At 43.3% G+C, this 15,826-nt stretch overlaps 1 protein-coding gene across 2 annotated transcripts in view; it reads right to left on the bottom strand.

The window, feature by feature from the left end:
• Nucleotides 1-15,826, bottom strand: part of LOC129823644 (glypican-5-like) — a 275,132-nt gene that overhangs the window by 139,690 nt on the left and 119,616 nt on the right. The window contains exons 4-6 of one of the 2 annotated variants that reach the window (XM_055882512.1): nt 10,480-10,649; nt 6,019-6,078; nt 2,688-2,810 (exon numbers count right to left, since the gene is read on the bottom strand). In XM_055882512.1, the coding sequence (XP_055738487.1) occupies nt 2,688-2,810; nt 6,019-6,078; nt 10,480-10,649 (353 nt within the window). The remainder of the gene's footprint in view (nt 1-2,687; nt 2,811-6,018; nt 6,079-10,479; nt 10,650-15,826) is intronic. The other variant, XM_055882513.1, reaches the window with a different exon arrangement.

Below are 15,826 nucleotides of genomic sequence, written 5' to 3'. Positions count from 1 at the left end.
CCTTGTCTGAAGGACAAGTGGATAAACAGGTTAATGTCAAGCCCTGCATGTTTTTTCCCCAAAAGTCTCATGGAATATAGGCCTACTGTCACGTTCTGACCTTAGTTCCTTTTTTATGTCTTTATTTTAGTTTGGTCAGGGCGTGAGTTGGGGTGGGCATTCTATGTTGTTTTTCTATGTTTTGTTTTGTTGTTCTATTTCTATGTGTTTGACCTAGTATGGTTCTCAATCAGAGGCAGGTGTCAGTCGTTGTCTCTGATTGGGAGCCATATTTAGGTAGCCTGTTTTCTATTGTGTTTTGTGGGTGGTTGTTTCCTGTGTTAGTGTTTGCACCATACGGGACTGTTTCGGTTGTTTGTTTGTACTTTTGTTATTTTGTTCAGTGTTCTGTTGGTTTATTAAATATCTCATTATGGACACTTACCACGCTGCACATTGGTCCGATCCTTGCTACTCCTCCTCAGACGAAGAGGAAATCCATTACACCTACATTGAACACCACACATTGGCTGCTACTGTAGGCTGAATGATAGAACAGCTATTTCCATGTTAACATTTAATGAGATACATTTTCTCTAATGTTTTGATGGTAGGCCACTCTGGTAGCCATACATTATGATCAAATAGCCACGGGAGCCTACTTTACCACTGTCTGATACTGCCTCAGTGTTTACAGTAAACACACGCTTCAAGTTGTACATCATTTTCACAATGGTAACCTTTGCGTTCAGCAGACCTGACATTTGCTCAGTGCTGGAAAGAAATGAGGTCACTGGTCATAGGCGTCTTGTCATGTGCCTGACATGTACAGTATAATACACATGTAAACCTCAATGTAACATATAGCATAATCCATGGGGATGAACGTTGGCCAGAATATCTGACAAACAATTACTTACAATTACTTTAACAATTATTCTTTTGGGAATTGAAGATTTCTCTCCATCTTTTATTTCTTTCTTCACTCGTCTAACAGTCAAAATAAACCGTGTCCTGCCTAGATGTGGGGTAGCTATGGTAACTGGAGCCAGGCAGGGGCCCCGCAGACCCCAGTGTTGTCATAATTGCTGAGGGAAGAGAACGTTCTAGAAGCGCTTATGAAGCCCTTCCAGAGAGGGAATAAGTTACAGATTAGAATTACTCTGTGACCTGCCTAAACTCTGTGGTGCCTGAACACACACACACACAGACGCACACAAACACACACACACATTATGACTAGGTGATGAGTGGATCCCACACAGCCACATACAGTGAGGAGGATCCAGAGCCACGCCCCCAAATCAGCACCAAACAAACAACTCATAAATAAAAGAGTGGGGGGGGGCGTTTAAAAAACAAGCCAGTGCTATCCTTCATCCAACGGGGAACGAAGGTTCTTATGACTTCCGCATTGCCTCGCTTATTAACAACAGCTTCATAAAACCACACACAGGCTTATTACACCAACACACACACTCTCACTCTCACTCTCACACACACACTCACTCTCTCCCCTAGTTGACCTAGTAGATAAGTAGGATAGAGAATATCAGCTTCTAAAGCCATGGAGTAGAAACCCAGCAAAACTCTGAGTGATCATCTCTTTTCCACTTCCTCTCTCTCTACCTCATCCCCCTCATCCCTTCCACTCCCTTCTCTACCTCATCCCCCTCATCCCTTCCACTCCCTTCTCTACCTCATCCCCCTCATCCCTTCCACTCCCTTCTCTACCTCATCCCCCTCATCCCTTCCACTCCCTTCGCTACCTCATCCCCCTCATCCCTTCCACTCCCTTCTCTACCTCATCCCCCTCATCCCTTCCACTCCCTTCTCTACCTCATTCCCCTCATCCCTTCCACTCCCTTCTCTACCTCACCCCCATCATCCCTTCCACTCCCTTCTCTACCTCATCCCCCTCATCCCTTCCACTCCCTTCTCTACCTCATCCCCCTCATCCCTTCCACTCCCTTCTCTACCTCATCCCCTCATCCCTTCCACTCCCTTCTCTACCTCATCCCCTCATCCCTTCCACTCCCTTCTCTCCCTCATCCCCTCATCCCTTCCACTCCCTTCTCTCCCTAATCCCCTCATCCCTTCCACTCCCTTCTCTCCCTCATCCCCTCATCCCTTCCACTCCCTTCTCTCCCTCATCCCCCATCCCATCGTCTTCCTTCTCTCCCTCATCCCCTCATCCCTTCCACTCTCTTCTCTCCCTCATCCCCCATCCCATCGTCTTCCTTCTCTCCCTCATCCCCTCATTCCTTCCACTCCCTTCTCTCCCTCATCCCCTCATCCCTTCCTCTCCCTTCTCTCCCTCATCCCCTCATCCCTTCCACTCCCTCCTCTCCCTCATCCCCCATCCCTTCCACTCCCTTCTCTCCCTCATCCCCTCATCCCTTCCTCTCCCTTCTCTCCCTCATCCCCTCATTCCTTCCACTCCCTTCTCTCCCTCATCCCCTCATCCCTTCCTCTCCCTTCTCTCCCTCATCCCCTCATCCCTTCCACTCCCTTCTCTCCCTCATCCCCCCATCGCTTCCCCTCCCTTCTCTCCCTCAACCCCCCCATACCATCCCCTTCCTTCTCTCTCTCATCCCCCCATCCCTTCCACTCCCTTCTCTCCCTCATCCCCCCATCCCTTCCACTCCCTTCTCTCCCTCATCCCCCCATCCCTTCCACTCCCTTCTCTCCTTCTTCTCCAGTCTTACCTCTCCACCACGTCGTCTCCGCTCCAGCAGGTAAAGTCCTCCACCACCGTCTCTCCTTCACACAGCATCTCCGGCAACACCGCGAAGAACAACTTGTATCGCTGGACGCAGCTCAGAAACTCCCTGGAGAGAGGATGGAGAGAACGGAAAAGGACAGAGGGCGACAGAATGGAGAGAGATGGAGAGAAAGGCGAGAGAGAGGAGGGAAAGAGGGGTGAGAGGTAGGCCCCAGACAGATGAACTGTATGTTAAAAGAAACACAGGAGCTGTGTTGATATTCAACACACCATAGTGTAACAGCTAAGGCTAACCTGCAACTACACTGCCAACAGTACATCTGTATGTCTGTCAGCCGGACTCCATATAAGAACAGTGAAACACTTTGACTGTGTTCTAAATATAGAAACTAAACAGATCATATGATATGTAGTCATGCTACTCATTCACTAATAAAATGACAGGCGCATAACCCACAGGGAACGATATGAATTATATCCAGACAGACACATAGAGACAGACACACAGAGCACATGTAAACACATCACTGATAACAATAAAGATGCTGTAGTGTTTAGGGATATGGCCAAACATTAGGATCATTCTGATCTGGCACATGTTCTGCCACCCAATTCCAATAACAGGGGTCATGTGAGGTCATATGTTGAGATAGGACCCCATCAGTCTTGGCTGTCATGATGACATTATCAGAGCCCCCCGTTAGGGGTGGGTCGCAGGTGGGCAAATGACGAGGGACTTACGAGGGGTTAAATCATATTATTAATCACATGACACTAGCCAGACTGACAGACAAACAAACACAGAAACACACACACATTCGTTGAGAGATATCATAGCCTGATCCAATTCTGATGATAACATCAGCTGTCATAGAGTGAGAGAGAGAGGGAGAGAGTGTGAAAGAGAGTGAAAGAGAGTGAAAGAGTGAGAGAGAGAGAGAGAGAGAGAGAGTTAGAAACATAGAGTCTTAGATAGAAAACATAGAGATAGAGATAGAAACATAGATAGATAGAAAACATAGATGGAGATAGAAAACATAGAGATAGAAAACATAGAGATAGAGTTAGAAAACAGAGAAATAGAGATAGAAACAGAGTGATATAGATAGAAACAGAGAGATAGAGTTAGAAACAGAGAGATAGAGTTAGAAACAGAGAGATAGAGTTAGAAAACAGAGAGATAGAGATAGAAACAGAGAGATAGAGTTAGAAAACAGAGATTGGGTTAGAAAACATAGAGACAGAGATAGAAGACATAGAGATAGAGATAGAAACATAGATAGAGATAGAAAACATAGAGATATAGTTAGAAACAGAGAGATAGAGGTATATACAGATATAGAAACAGAGAGATAGAAATAGAAACAGAGATATAGAGTTAGAAAACAGAGAGATAGCGATAGAAACATAGATAGTTAGAAAACAGAGAGATAGAGATAGAAACAGAGATAGAAAACAGGGAGATAGATATAGAAACAGAGATAGGGTTAGAAACTGAGATAGAAAATATAGAGATACAAACAGAGAGATAGAAACAGAGAGATATAGTTTAAAAACTGAGAGATAGAGTTAGAAAACAGAGAGATAGAGATAGAAACAGAGATAGAAAACAGAGAGATATAGATAGAAACAGAAATAGAGTTAGAAACTGAGATAGAGTTAGAAACTGAGATAGAAAATATAGAGATAGAAACAGAGAGATAGAAACAGGGAGATAGAGTTAGAAACATAGATATAGTTAAAAAAAAACAGAGAGATAGAGATAGAAACAAAGAGATAGAGTTAGAAACAGAGAGGTAGAAACAGAGAGATAGAAACATAGATATAGAAACAGAGAGATAGAGTTAGACACAGAGAGATAGAGTTAGAAAACAGAGATAGAGAGATAGAGTTAGAAACATAGAGATAGAAACAGAGAGATTGAGATAAAAAAAGAGAGATAGAGTTAGACACAGAGAGATAGAGTTAGAAAACAGAGAGATAGAGATAGACACAGAGAGATATAGATAGAAACAGAGATATAGAGTTAGAAACAGAGAGGTAGAAACAGAGAGATAGAGTTAGAAACAGAGAGGTAGAAACAGAGAGATAGAGATAGACACAGAGAGATAGAGTTAGACACAGAGAGATAGAGTTAGACACAGAGAGATCGAGTTAGAAACAGAGAGAAAGAAACATAGATATAGAAACAGAGAGATAGAGATAGATATAGAGTTAGAAACAGAGAGGTAGAAACAGAGAGATAGAGTTAGAAAACAGAGAGATAGAAACATAGAAAACAGAGTGAGTTAAAAAAAACTGAGTTAGACACAAAGAGATAGAGATAGAAACAATAAGATAGAGTTAGAAACAGAGAGGTAGAAACATAGATATAGAAACAGAGAAATAGAGATAGAAACAGAGAGATAGAGTTAGAAACAGAGAGATAGAAACAGAGAGATAGAAACATAGATATAGAAACAGAGAGATAGAGATAGAAACAGAGAGATAGAGATAGAAACAGAGAGATAGAGATAGAAACAGAGAGATAGAAACATAGATATAGAAACAGAGAGATAGAGATAGAAACAGAGAGATATAGTTAGACACAGAGAGATAGAAACAGAAAGGCAGAAACAGAGAGATAGAGTTAGAAAACAGAGAGATAGAGACATAGAAAACAGAGTGAGTTAAAAAAAACTGAGTTAGACACAAAGAGATAGAGATAGAAACAATAAGATAGAGTTAGAAACAGAGAGGTAGAAACATAGATATAGAAACAGAGAAATAGAGATAGAAACAGAGAGATAGAGTTAGAAACAGAGAGATAGAAACAGAGAGATAGAAACATAGATATAGAAACAGAGAGATAGAGATAGAAACAGAGAGATAGAGATAGAAACAGAGAGATAGAGATAGAAACAGAGAGATAGAAACATAGATATAGAAACAGAGAGATAGAGATAGAAACAGAGAGATATAGTTAGACACAGAGAGATAGAAACAGAGAGATAGAAACAGTTAGATAGAGTTAGAAAACAGTTAGATAGAGTTAGAAAACAGTTAGATAGAGTTAGAAAAACAGAGATATTGAGATAGAAAACAGAGGCAGACACACAGATACAAACAGAGTTCAGAGACCGACAGATGGACAGAGAGATAGATAGATAGATAGATAGATAGATAGATAGATAGATAGATAGATAGATATATATATAGATAGATAGATAGATAGATAGATAGATAGATAGATAGATAGATAGATAGATAGATAGTGAGAATGAGAAGATAGAGACAGGTACTTGTCATTCTGCTGGTGGGTCCGTCATGCTTACCTAGAGATCTTTTTCAGACTTCTAGGTTTATCATTCCTGGAGTGTTTCAGGGTGAATGAACTGAGGATGGAAGAATGACGCAAGCAGGAGGGATGCAGGGAGAGAAAACAAGGGGAGGAACAAAAGGGGGACAAAACAAAACAAGGAGGGGAGGGAGGGAGAGAAAACAAGGGGAGGAACAAAAGGGGGACAAAACAAAACAAGGAGGGGAGGGAGGGAGAGAAAACAAGGGGAGGAACAAAAGGGGGACAAAACAAAACAAAACAAGGAGGGGAGGGAGGGAGAGAAAACAAGGGGAGGAACAAAAGGGGGACAAAACAAAACAAGGAGGGGAGGGAGGGAGAGAAAACAAGGGGAGGAACAAAAGGGGGACAAAACAAAACAAAACAAGGAGGGGAGGGAGGGAGAGAAAACAAGGGGAGGAACAAAAGGGGGACAAAACAAAACAAAACAAGGAGGGGAGGGAGGGAGAGAAAACAAGGGGAGGAACAAAAGGGGGACAAAACAAAACAAAACAAGGAGGGGAGGGAGGGAGAGAAAACAAGGGGAGGAACAAAAGGGGGACAAAACAAAACAAAACAAGGAGGGGAGGGAGGGAGAGAAAACAAGGGGAGGAACAAAAGGGGGACAAAACAAAACAAAACAAGGAGGGGAGGGAGGGAGAGAAAACAAGGGGAGGAACAAAAGGGGGACAAAACAAAACAAAACAAGGAGGGGAGGGAGGGAGAGAAAACAAGGGGAGGAACAAAAGGGGGACAAAACAAAACAAAACAAGGAGGGGAGGGAGGGAGAGAAAACAAGGGGAGGAACAAAAGGGGGACAAAACAAAACAAGGAGGGGAGGGAGGGAGAGAAAACAAGGGGAGGAACAAAAGGGGGACAAAACAAAACAAGGAGGGGAGGGAGGGAGGGAGAGAAAACAAGGGGAGGAACAAAAGGGGGACAAAACAAAACAAGGAGGGGAGGGATGGAGAGAAAACAAGGGGAGGAACAAAAGGAGGATAAAACAAAACAAGGAGGGGAGGGAGGGAGAGAAAACAAGGGGAGGAACAAAAGGAGGACAAAACAAGGAGGGGAGGGATGGAGAGAAAACAAGGGGAGGAACAAAAGGAGGACAAAACAAAGAGGGGAGGGAGGGAGAGAAAACAAGGGGAGGAACAAAAGGAGGATAAAACAAAACAAGGAGGGGAGGGATGGAGAGAAAACAAGGGGAGGAACAAAAGGGGGACAAAACAAAACAAGGAGGGGAGGGAGGGAGAGAAAACAAGGGGAGGAACAAAAGGAGGATAAAACAAGGAGGGGAGGGATGGAGAGAAAACAAGGGGAGGAACAAAAGGAGGATAAAACAAAACAAGGAGGGGAGGGAGGGAGAGAAAACAAGGGGAGGAACAAAAGGGGGACAAAACAAAACAAAACAAGGAGGGGAGGGAGGGAGAGAAAACAAGGGGAGGAACAAAAGGAGGATAAAACAAAACAAGGAGGGGAGGGAGGGAGAGAAAACAAGGGGAGGAACAAAAGGGGGACAAAACAAAACAAAACAAGGAGGGGAGGGAGGGAGAGAAAACAAGGGGAGGAACAAAAGGAGGATAAAACAAAACAAGGAGGGGAGGGAGGGAGAGAAAACAAGGGGAGGAACAAAAGGGGGACAAAACAAAACAAAACAAGGAGGGGAGGGAGGGAGATAAAACAAGGGGAGGAACAAAAGGAGGACAAAACAAGGAGGGGAAGGAGGGAGGGAGAGAAAACAAGGGGAGGAACAAAAGGGGGACAAAACAAAACAAAACAAGGAGGGGAGGGAGGGAGAGGAAGAAATATTCTTGTTGAGCAATTAGTGCTTCGGTTTTGGTTCGATCATTTTTTTAAACATTAAATGCACTGCGTTGTGTGGGTTGAATGCTGTAACAACAGAATAAAACCATTCTAAAAGTCCCATGATGTTAGTGACTGCCCATTACTGCTTATCACTTATTAACCATCATTTATTCACATTACTTTACTTAGACCGCTGCTCCCGAGTGGCGCAGCAGTCTAAGGTACTGCATCTCAGTGCTAGAGGCGTCACTACAGACCCTGGTTTGATTCCAGGCTGCATCACAACCGGCCGTGATTGGGAGTCCCATAAGCCAGTGCACAATTGGCCCAGCCTCGTCCGGGTTTGGTCGGGGTAGGCCGTCATTGTAAATAAGAATTTGTTCTTAACTGACTTGCCTTGTTAAATAATGAAAATATATATATTTCAGTTGTTGTGTATATTACATTTGTTTATTTGATGACTTTATTATTTCATTCCAAGTCATCATCTCATCTCTACAGAGCTGCTACCTGTGCTGTCTGATAAAGTCACTATTTTAGTAGTTCTTCAAAGTAAATAAGACATACTTTTATGACTGCTGAATAGCAACTATGAATCGTCATGTATTTTCAGGTAGAGATACTTCATGAAGCAACTGCTCTATCCCTCTCAATAGCACATTCTTCTGTCACTTCTCTCCCTCCATGTCTGCCCACACTAATCTAACATAGCAGGCATTCAAAAAACAGACCAGACAAGTAGGATTATGGTCATTGTAGTTAATTACCACGCTTTCTGGCCTGTTGGAAACAACAACTACCTACTACATCGCACAGTTGGGGATTCATCTGATTTATCTCTGGAGAAACTGTGCAGCGTGCGCATTGATCTCACAGAAGAAGATTTAAAAAAAAAAATAGAATTCCCATAATTGAACTGACATCAGTCAATTAGGTGTTTAGAACCCCCCAAAATCACAGATATTTCAGTTAATCGCTCAGCACTAAGAAATAGTCAGTTGATGGGTCACGGGTCAGTCATGCACATACATAGGTCAGAGTGAGCCCCGTCCCCCACACACACCCGTCCCACACCCCACACACACCCCAGGGTGGGACACACAGCAGTTTGTCATCAACATAATCAACCCATGACACAGTGTTAAAACAATCGTTGAAGTCATACAAGTGAGAAACGAAATGCACATCTGAGAAAACAATACAATTGTATATGTGTGCTCACTCCTTTCTCATGTGTTCTTCTCAAAATATTGTCTGGGAACAATAAAAAACATTTAATTTCATTCCCATCAGAAGTAACTATCCCATTGGACAAACACATGTATTACATCTTACTGGAAACACAAAATGAATTATGTAAATGTCAATTTCCCTTGTTATTCTACTCTATCATCTTCCATTCAGTGTCTACTGGCCTTGTGCCTCTGCCCCAGTGTAAACTGCCATGTATGTGATGTGGCTGCTGCACACTGGACTTTGGGTAGGCTGGCAGAGGGCTGGGTACTGTTGGCATCGAGCAAGGTGGCAGTGCCAAAGCAGGAGTGGCAGCTAAACTGGCACCAGCACAGTGATTCATCGATCTGGGTCTATGGTCCAAGGTCGGAGGGGCAGACGCGGGTGTGTGTATTCGACTTGGTGTGCATGTCTGCATGCCTAATATGTGACTGTGGGACTGTGTGACTCTGTGCCTATGTGATGATAGAACTGAAGTGGGCAGCTGATCTGAGCTGGGTCTGAGCTGGGGCTATGAGTCTGGGTAAACAGGAAGCGTTCCGTCCGTATTAATCTTCCCCCATCCCTGTGGGCATTGCCCTGCCAGCTCCTGTGGGCAGTGGGCACAGGGTGCCTCAGAGGACGAGGTGGAGGGGGAATCAGACACTGCCAAACACAACATCCCATCTAGGCTGTGTGAGAGGAGTGTGTCACACACTGTATGTCTGTATGAGTGTGTGTGTATGTTTTACTTCCCAAAAAGTCTGGAAATTTCACAAAAACAAAAGTGTGTGTGTGTGTGTGTGTGTGTGTGTGTGTGTGTGTGTGTGTGTGTGTGTGTGTGTGTGTGTGTGTGTGTGTGTGTGTGTGTGTGTGTGTGTGTGTGTGTGTGTGTGTGTGTGTGTGTGTGTGTGTGTGTGTGTGTGTGTGTGTGTGTGTGTGTGAGAGAGAGAGAGAGAGAGAGAGAGACAGGAACACTATACTATATGTACAATATTGGGGAATAGGGTGTCCTTTGACACACAGCCAAGATTATGAAAGCATCATTCTCTTGGTATGACCAATGATTATCCCTGTCACATAACGTTCATTTACGTTTATTTGTGATGGTCATGTGATGGTCATGTGATGGTCATGTGATGGTCAGCTGTCACCAGACCTGGATCAAATACGTATCTATTTCCTTTCAAATACATTAGATGTGCTTGATTGAGCGTGTATAGCAGAATGGATCCAATACAATAGTCCCAAAAGTGCAAGCTCCGCCAACACCCAAGGCTCACCACAGCTAAGGCTAATGTAAGCCTAACGCAAGGATAATGTAAGGCTAACGTAAGGATAATGTAAGATAAATTAAGCAGAAAAATTGGAAATCTGATTTCACATTTTGCTTATCTAAAAATATAGTTTTTTCCAAGTGTGTCTGTCTCAACCTTACCTCCTCAGGTGGGCCAGGTTTCCCATCAGCTGTTCCTGTGGGGGAATGGAGGGGACGACAGAGGGAGGGGCGGTTGATGATGTCACCATGAGGGTCGTGACCTCTGGGATGGAGTCAGGGTGGACGCTGGTGGTGGGCTCCTTACCAGACAGACCACATACTTTATCCACCTGCAGGGAAAGAGAAACACACATAATGACACATGGCATGATGTCTACAACACACAGGATGATAATGACACATGGCATGATGTCTACAACACACAGGATGATAATGACACATGGCATGATGTCTACAACACACAGGATGATAATGACACATGGCATGATGTCTACAACACACAGGATGATAATGACACATGGCATGATGTCTACAACACACAGGATGATAATGACACATGGCATGATGTCTACAACACACAGGATGATAATGACACATGGCATGATGTCTACAACACACAGGATGATAATGACACATGGCATGATGTCTACAACACACAGGATGATAATGACACATGGCATGATGTCTACAACACACAGGATGACAGACTTAGAAGATGGAGAAAGGGAGATGGGGACACATGGAGAGAATGGGAACTGGATCGTAGATGTACAGTCTGTAGACTGGAGGGAGACAAGGACGGGATGAGAGAGCTATTGCCAAGACTGACGCGTGAGCGAGCATGCGTCGGTCTTTTGAGTGTCATGTGATTAATGACATGGTTTAATCTCCACTGGGCCATTAAAGCCCTGGTATCCTCTATGAGGAAACAGACAGGTCAGGCAACGACCACTCCACAACCCATACCAATGCTGTCTCATTGGCTGAAAAGCCTGGTGTTGCACCTCTTTTGGGCAGATGGATAGTCCAACGGTGAGCTGAAAGCACCGTATCATAATCACTGTGTTGCTGTAGTGTCTTCGTCAGAAAGGCTCATTCAATCATTGTCATGACAGCACAATGTCATTATTTAGACCAGAACTGAATGTGCTCACTGCTGCCTCTCATACGGTAAGTTCCAATATGAGTTAGATCTCACACTTCAACAGTATTATGACAAGGCTACATGTCATCTACAAATGATGTAGAAAGCCTGACCACTGCTTGCTTATGGGAACACCTTGCCTCTTTGACACGTAAGAAGAAATGTGCTCTTTGAGCATAATATGTTTAATGAAGTCTCGAGTTTACTTTTACCTTTGTTTTGAAGTAGGCATCATATGTGGGAACATCAAAGACAGCACTGCAGTATTTAAGCATTGCTTCACTCCCACAGAAGGGGACTTGTTTAGGAGAGCTAGTGAACACACACACACACCCACACACAGACCTCCCAAATACTGTGCGCCTAGATGCACACTAAACAATGGAATGCACAAAACATAAACATGCACTTTCTTCCATACCAAACAGAGAGGGGAAAGGAGGATATATTCAGGGGTTGAGAGGGGGTGATGGAGGATATATTCAGGGGTTGAGAGGGGGTGATGGAGGATATATTCAGGGGTTGAGAGGGGGTGATGGAGGATATATTCAGGGGTTGAGAGGGGGTGATGGAGGATATATTCAGGGGTTGAGAGGGGGTGATGGAGGATATATTCAGGGGTTGAGAGGGGGTGATGGAGGATATATTCAGGGGTTGAGAGGGGGTGATGGAGGATATATTCAGGGGTTGAGAGGGGGTGATGGAGGATATATTCAGGGGTTGAGAGGGGGTGATGGAGGATATATTCAGGGGTTGAGAGGGGGTGATGGAAGGGTGAGTAACCACCAGAGCAGTAGAAAAATGCGTGACAATTACAAAACCGCAGGTTGTCATGTGCCATGGGCTAGAAGGATGTGTGTGTGTGTGTGTGTGTGTGTGTTAGGAGGATCAGTTATCATGTTCCCTATAAAGGCATTTTAAATGGAGGTTTCCTCATAACAGAAGGGCTATTCCTGACTCAGCACCCTGGGCCCTGCAGCCTTCTACCAGAAACCTGCTGAATGACAGGAAGGTGATGTGTCCTGAAGGTGGAGTCACTGAGAGACTGAGTTAGATATTCTACAGATGCTATAGTTGGTTAGCCTATAGGGAGAACCGTGCCTCTGTACTGCCTACCTCTCTGCAACTCTTCTCTCTCTCTCTCTCTCTCTCTCTCTCTCTCTCTCTCTCTCTCTCTCTCTCTCAATTCAATTCAATTCAATTCAAGGGGCTTTATTGGCATGGGAAACATGTGTTAACATTGCCAAAGCAAGTGAGGTAGATAATATACAAAAGTCAAATAAACAATAAAAATGAACAGTAAACATTACACATACAGAAGTTTCAAAACAATAAAGACATTACAAATGTCATATTATATATATGCAGTGTTGTAACAATGTACAAATGGTTAAAGCACACAAGTTAAAATAAATAAACATAAATATGGGTTGTATTTACAATGGTGTTTGTTCTTCACTGGTTGCCCTTTTCTGGTGGCAACAGGTCACAAATCTTGCTGCTGTGATGGCACACTGTGGAATTTCACCCAGTAGATATGGGAGTTTATCAAAATTGGATTTGTTTTCGAATTCTTTGTGGATCTGTGTAATCTGAGGGAAATATGTCTCTCTAATATGGTCATACATTGGGCAGGAGGTTAGGAAGTGCAGCTCAGTTTCCACCTCATTTTGTGGGCAGTGAGCACATAGCCTGTCTTCTCTTGAGAGCCATGTCTGCCTACGGCGGCCTTTCTCAATAGCAAGGCTATGCTCACTGAGTCTGTACATAGTCAAAGCTTTCCTTAAGTTTGGGTCAGTCACAGTGGTTAGGTATTCTGCCACTGTATACTCTCTGTTTAGGGCCAAATAGCATTCTAGTTTGCTCTGTTTTTTTGTTAATTCTTTCCAATGTGTCAAGTAATTATCTTTTTGTTTTCTCATGATTTGGTTGGGTCTAATTGTGCTGTTGTCCTGGGGCTCTGTGGGGTGTGTTTGTGTTTGTGAACAGAGCCCTAGGACCAGCTTGCTTAGGGGACTCTTCTCCAGGTTCATCTCTCTGTAGGTGATGGCTTTGTTATGGAAGGTTTGGGAATCGCTTCCTTTTAGGTGGTTGTAGAATTTAACGGCTCTTTTCTGGATTTTGATAATTAGTGGGTATCGGCCTAATTCTGCTCTGCATGCATTATTTGGTGTTCTACGTTGTACACGGAGGATATTTTTGCAGAATTCTGCATGCAGAGTCTCAATTTGGTGTTTGTCCCATTTTGTGAAATCTTGGTTGGTGAGCGGACCCCAGACCTCACAACCATAAAGGGCAATGGGCTCTATGACTGATTCAAGTATTTTTAGCCAGATCCTAATTGGTATGTTGAAATTTATGTTCCTTTTGATGGCATAGAATGCCCTTCTTGCCTTGTCTCTCAGATCGTTCACAGCTCTGTGGAAGCTACCTGTGGTGCTGATGTTTAGGCCGAGGTATGTATAGTTTTTTGTGTGCTCTAGGGCAACGGTGTCTAGATGGAATTTGTGGTCCTGGCGACTGGACCTTTTTTGGAACACCATTATTTTGGTCTTACTGAGATTTACTGTCAGGGCCCAGGTCTGACAGAATCTGTGCAGAAGATCTAGGTGCTGCTGTAGGCCCTCCTTGGTTGGTGACAGAAGCACCAGATCATCAGCAAACAGTAGACATTTGACTTCGGATTCTAGTAGGGTGAGGCCGGGTGCTGCAGACTGTTCTAGTGCCCGCGCCAATTCGTTGATATATATGTTGAAGAGGGTGGGGCTTAAGCTGCATCCCTGTCTCACCCCACGACCCTGTGTGAAGAAATGTGTGTGTTTTTTGCCAATTTTAACCGCACACTTGTTGTTTGTGTACATGGATTTTATGATGTCGTATGTTTTACCCCCAACACCACTTTCCATCAATTTGTATAGCAGACCCTCATGCCAAATTGAGTCGAAGGCTTTGTTGAAATCAACAAAGCATGAGAAGACTTTGCCTTTGTTTTGGTTTGTTTGGTTGTCAATTAGGGTGTGTAGGGTGAATACATGGTCTGTTGTACGGTAATTTGGTAAAAAGCCAATTTGACATTTGCTCAGTACATTGTTTTCATTGAGGAAATGTAAGAGTCTGCTGTTAATGATAATGCAGAGTATTTTCCCAAGGTTACTGTTGACGCATATTCCACGGTAGTTATTGGGGTCAAATTTGTCTCCACTTTTGTGGATTGGGGTGATCAGTCCTTGGTTCCAAATATTGGGGAAGATGCCAGAGCTAAGGACGATGTTAAAGAGTTTTAATATAGCCAATTGGAATTTGTTGTCTGTATATTTGATCATTTCATTAAGGATACCATCAACACCACAGGCCTTTTTGGGTTGGAGGGTTTTTATTTTGTCCTGTAACTCATTCAAGGTAATTGGAGAATCCAGTGGGTTCTGGTAGTCTTTAATAGTTGATTCTAGGATTTGTATTTGATCATGTATGTGTTTTTGCTCTTTATTCTTTGTTATAGAGCCAAAAAGATTGGAGAAGTGGTTTACCCATACATCTCCATTTTGGATAGATAATTCTTCGTGTTGTTGTTTGTTTAGTGTTTTCCAATTTTCCCAGAATTGGTTAGAGTCTATGGATTCTTCAATTACATTGAGCTGATTTCTGACGTGCTGTTCCTTCTTTTTCCGTAGTGTATTTCTGTATTGTTTTAGTGATTCACCATAGTGAAGGCGTAGACTCAGGTTTTCCGGGTCTCTATGTTTTTGGTTGGACAGGTTTCTCAATTTATTTCTTAGATTTTTGCATTCTTTATCAAACCATTTGTCATTGTTGTTCATTTTCTTCGGTTTTCTATTTGAGATTTTTAGATTTGATAGGGAAGCTGAGAGGTCAAATATACTGTTAAGATTTTCTACTGCCAAGTTTACACCTTCACTATTGCAGTGGAACGTTTTACCCAGGAAGTTGTCTAAAAGGGATTGAATTTGCTGTTGCCTAATTGTTTTTTGGTAGGTTTCCAAACTGCATTCCTTCCATCTATAGCATTTCTTAATGTTACTCAGTTCCTTTGGCTTTGATGCCTCATGATTGAGTATTGCTCTGTTCAAGTAGACTGTGATTTTGCTGTGGTCTGATAGGGGTGTCAGTGGGCTGACTGTGAACGCTCTGAGAGACTCTGGGTTGAGGTCAGTGATAAAGTAGTCTACAGTGCTACTGCCAAGAGATGAGCTATAGGTGTACCTACCATAGGAGTCCCCTCGAAGCCTACCATTGACTATGTACATACCCAGCATGCGACAGAGCTGCAGGAGTTGTGACCCGTTTTTGTTGGTTATGTTGTCATAGTTGTGCCTAGGTGGGCATATGGGGGAGGGAATGCTG

The sequence above is a fragment of the Salvelinus fontinalis genome, chromosome 26 (assembly GCF_029448725.1).
Source record: "Salvelinus fontinalis isolate EN_2023a chromosome 26, ASM2944872v1, whole genome shotgun sequence".
Classification (NCBI taxonomy): Eukaryota; Metazoa; Chordata; class Actinopteri; order Salmoniformes; family Salmonidae; genus Salvelinus; species Salvelinus fontinalis.
The sequence above is the reverse complement of the archived record's forward strand: the minus strand, read 5'-3'. Positions and strand labels throughout refer to the sequence as shown.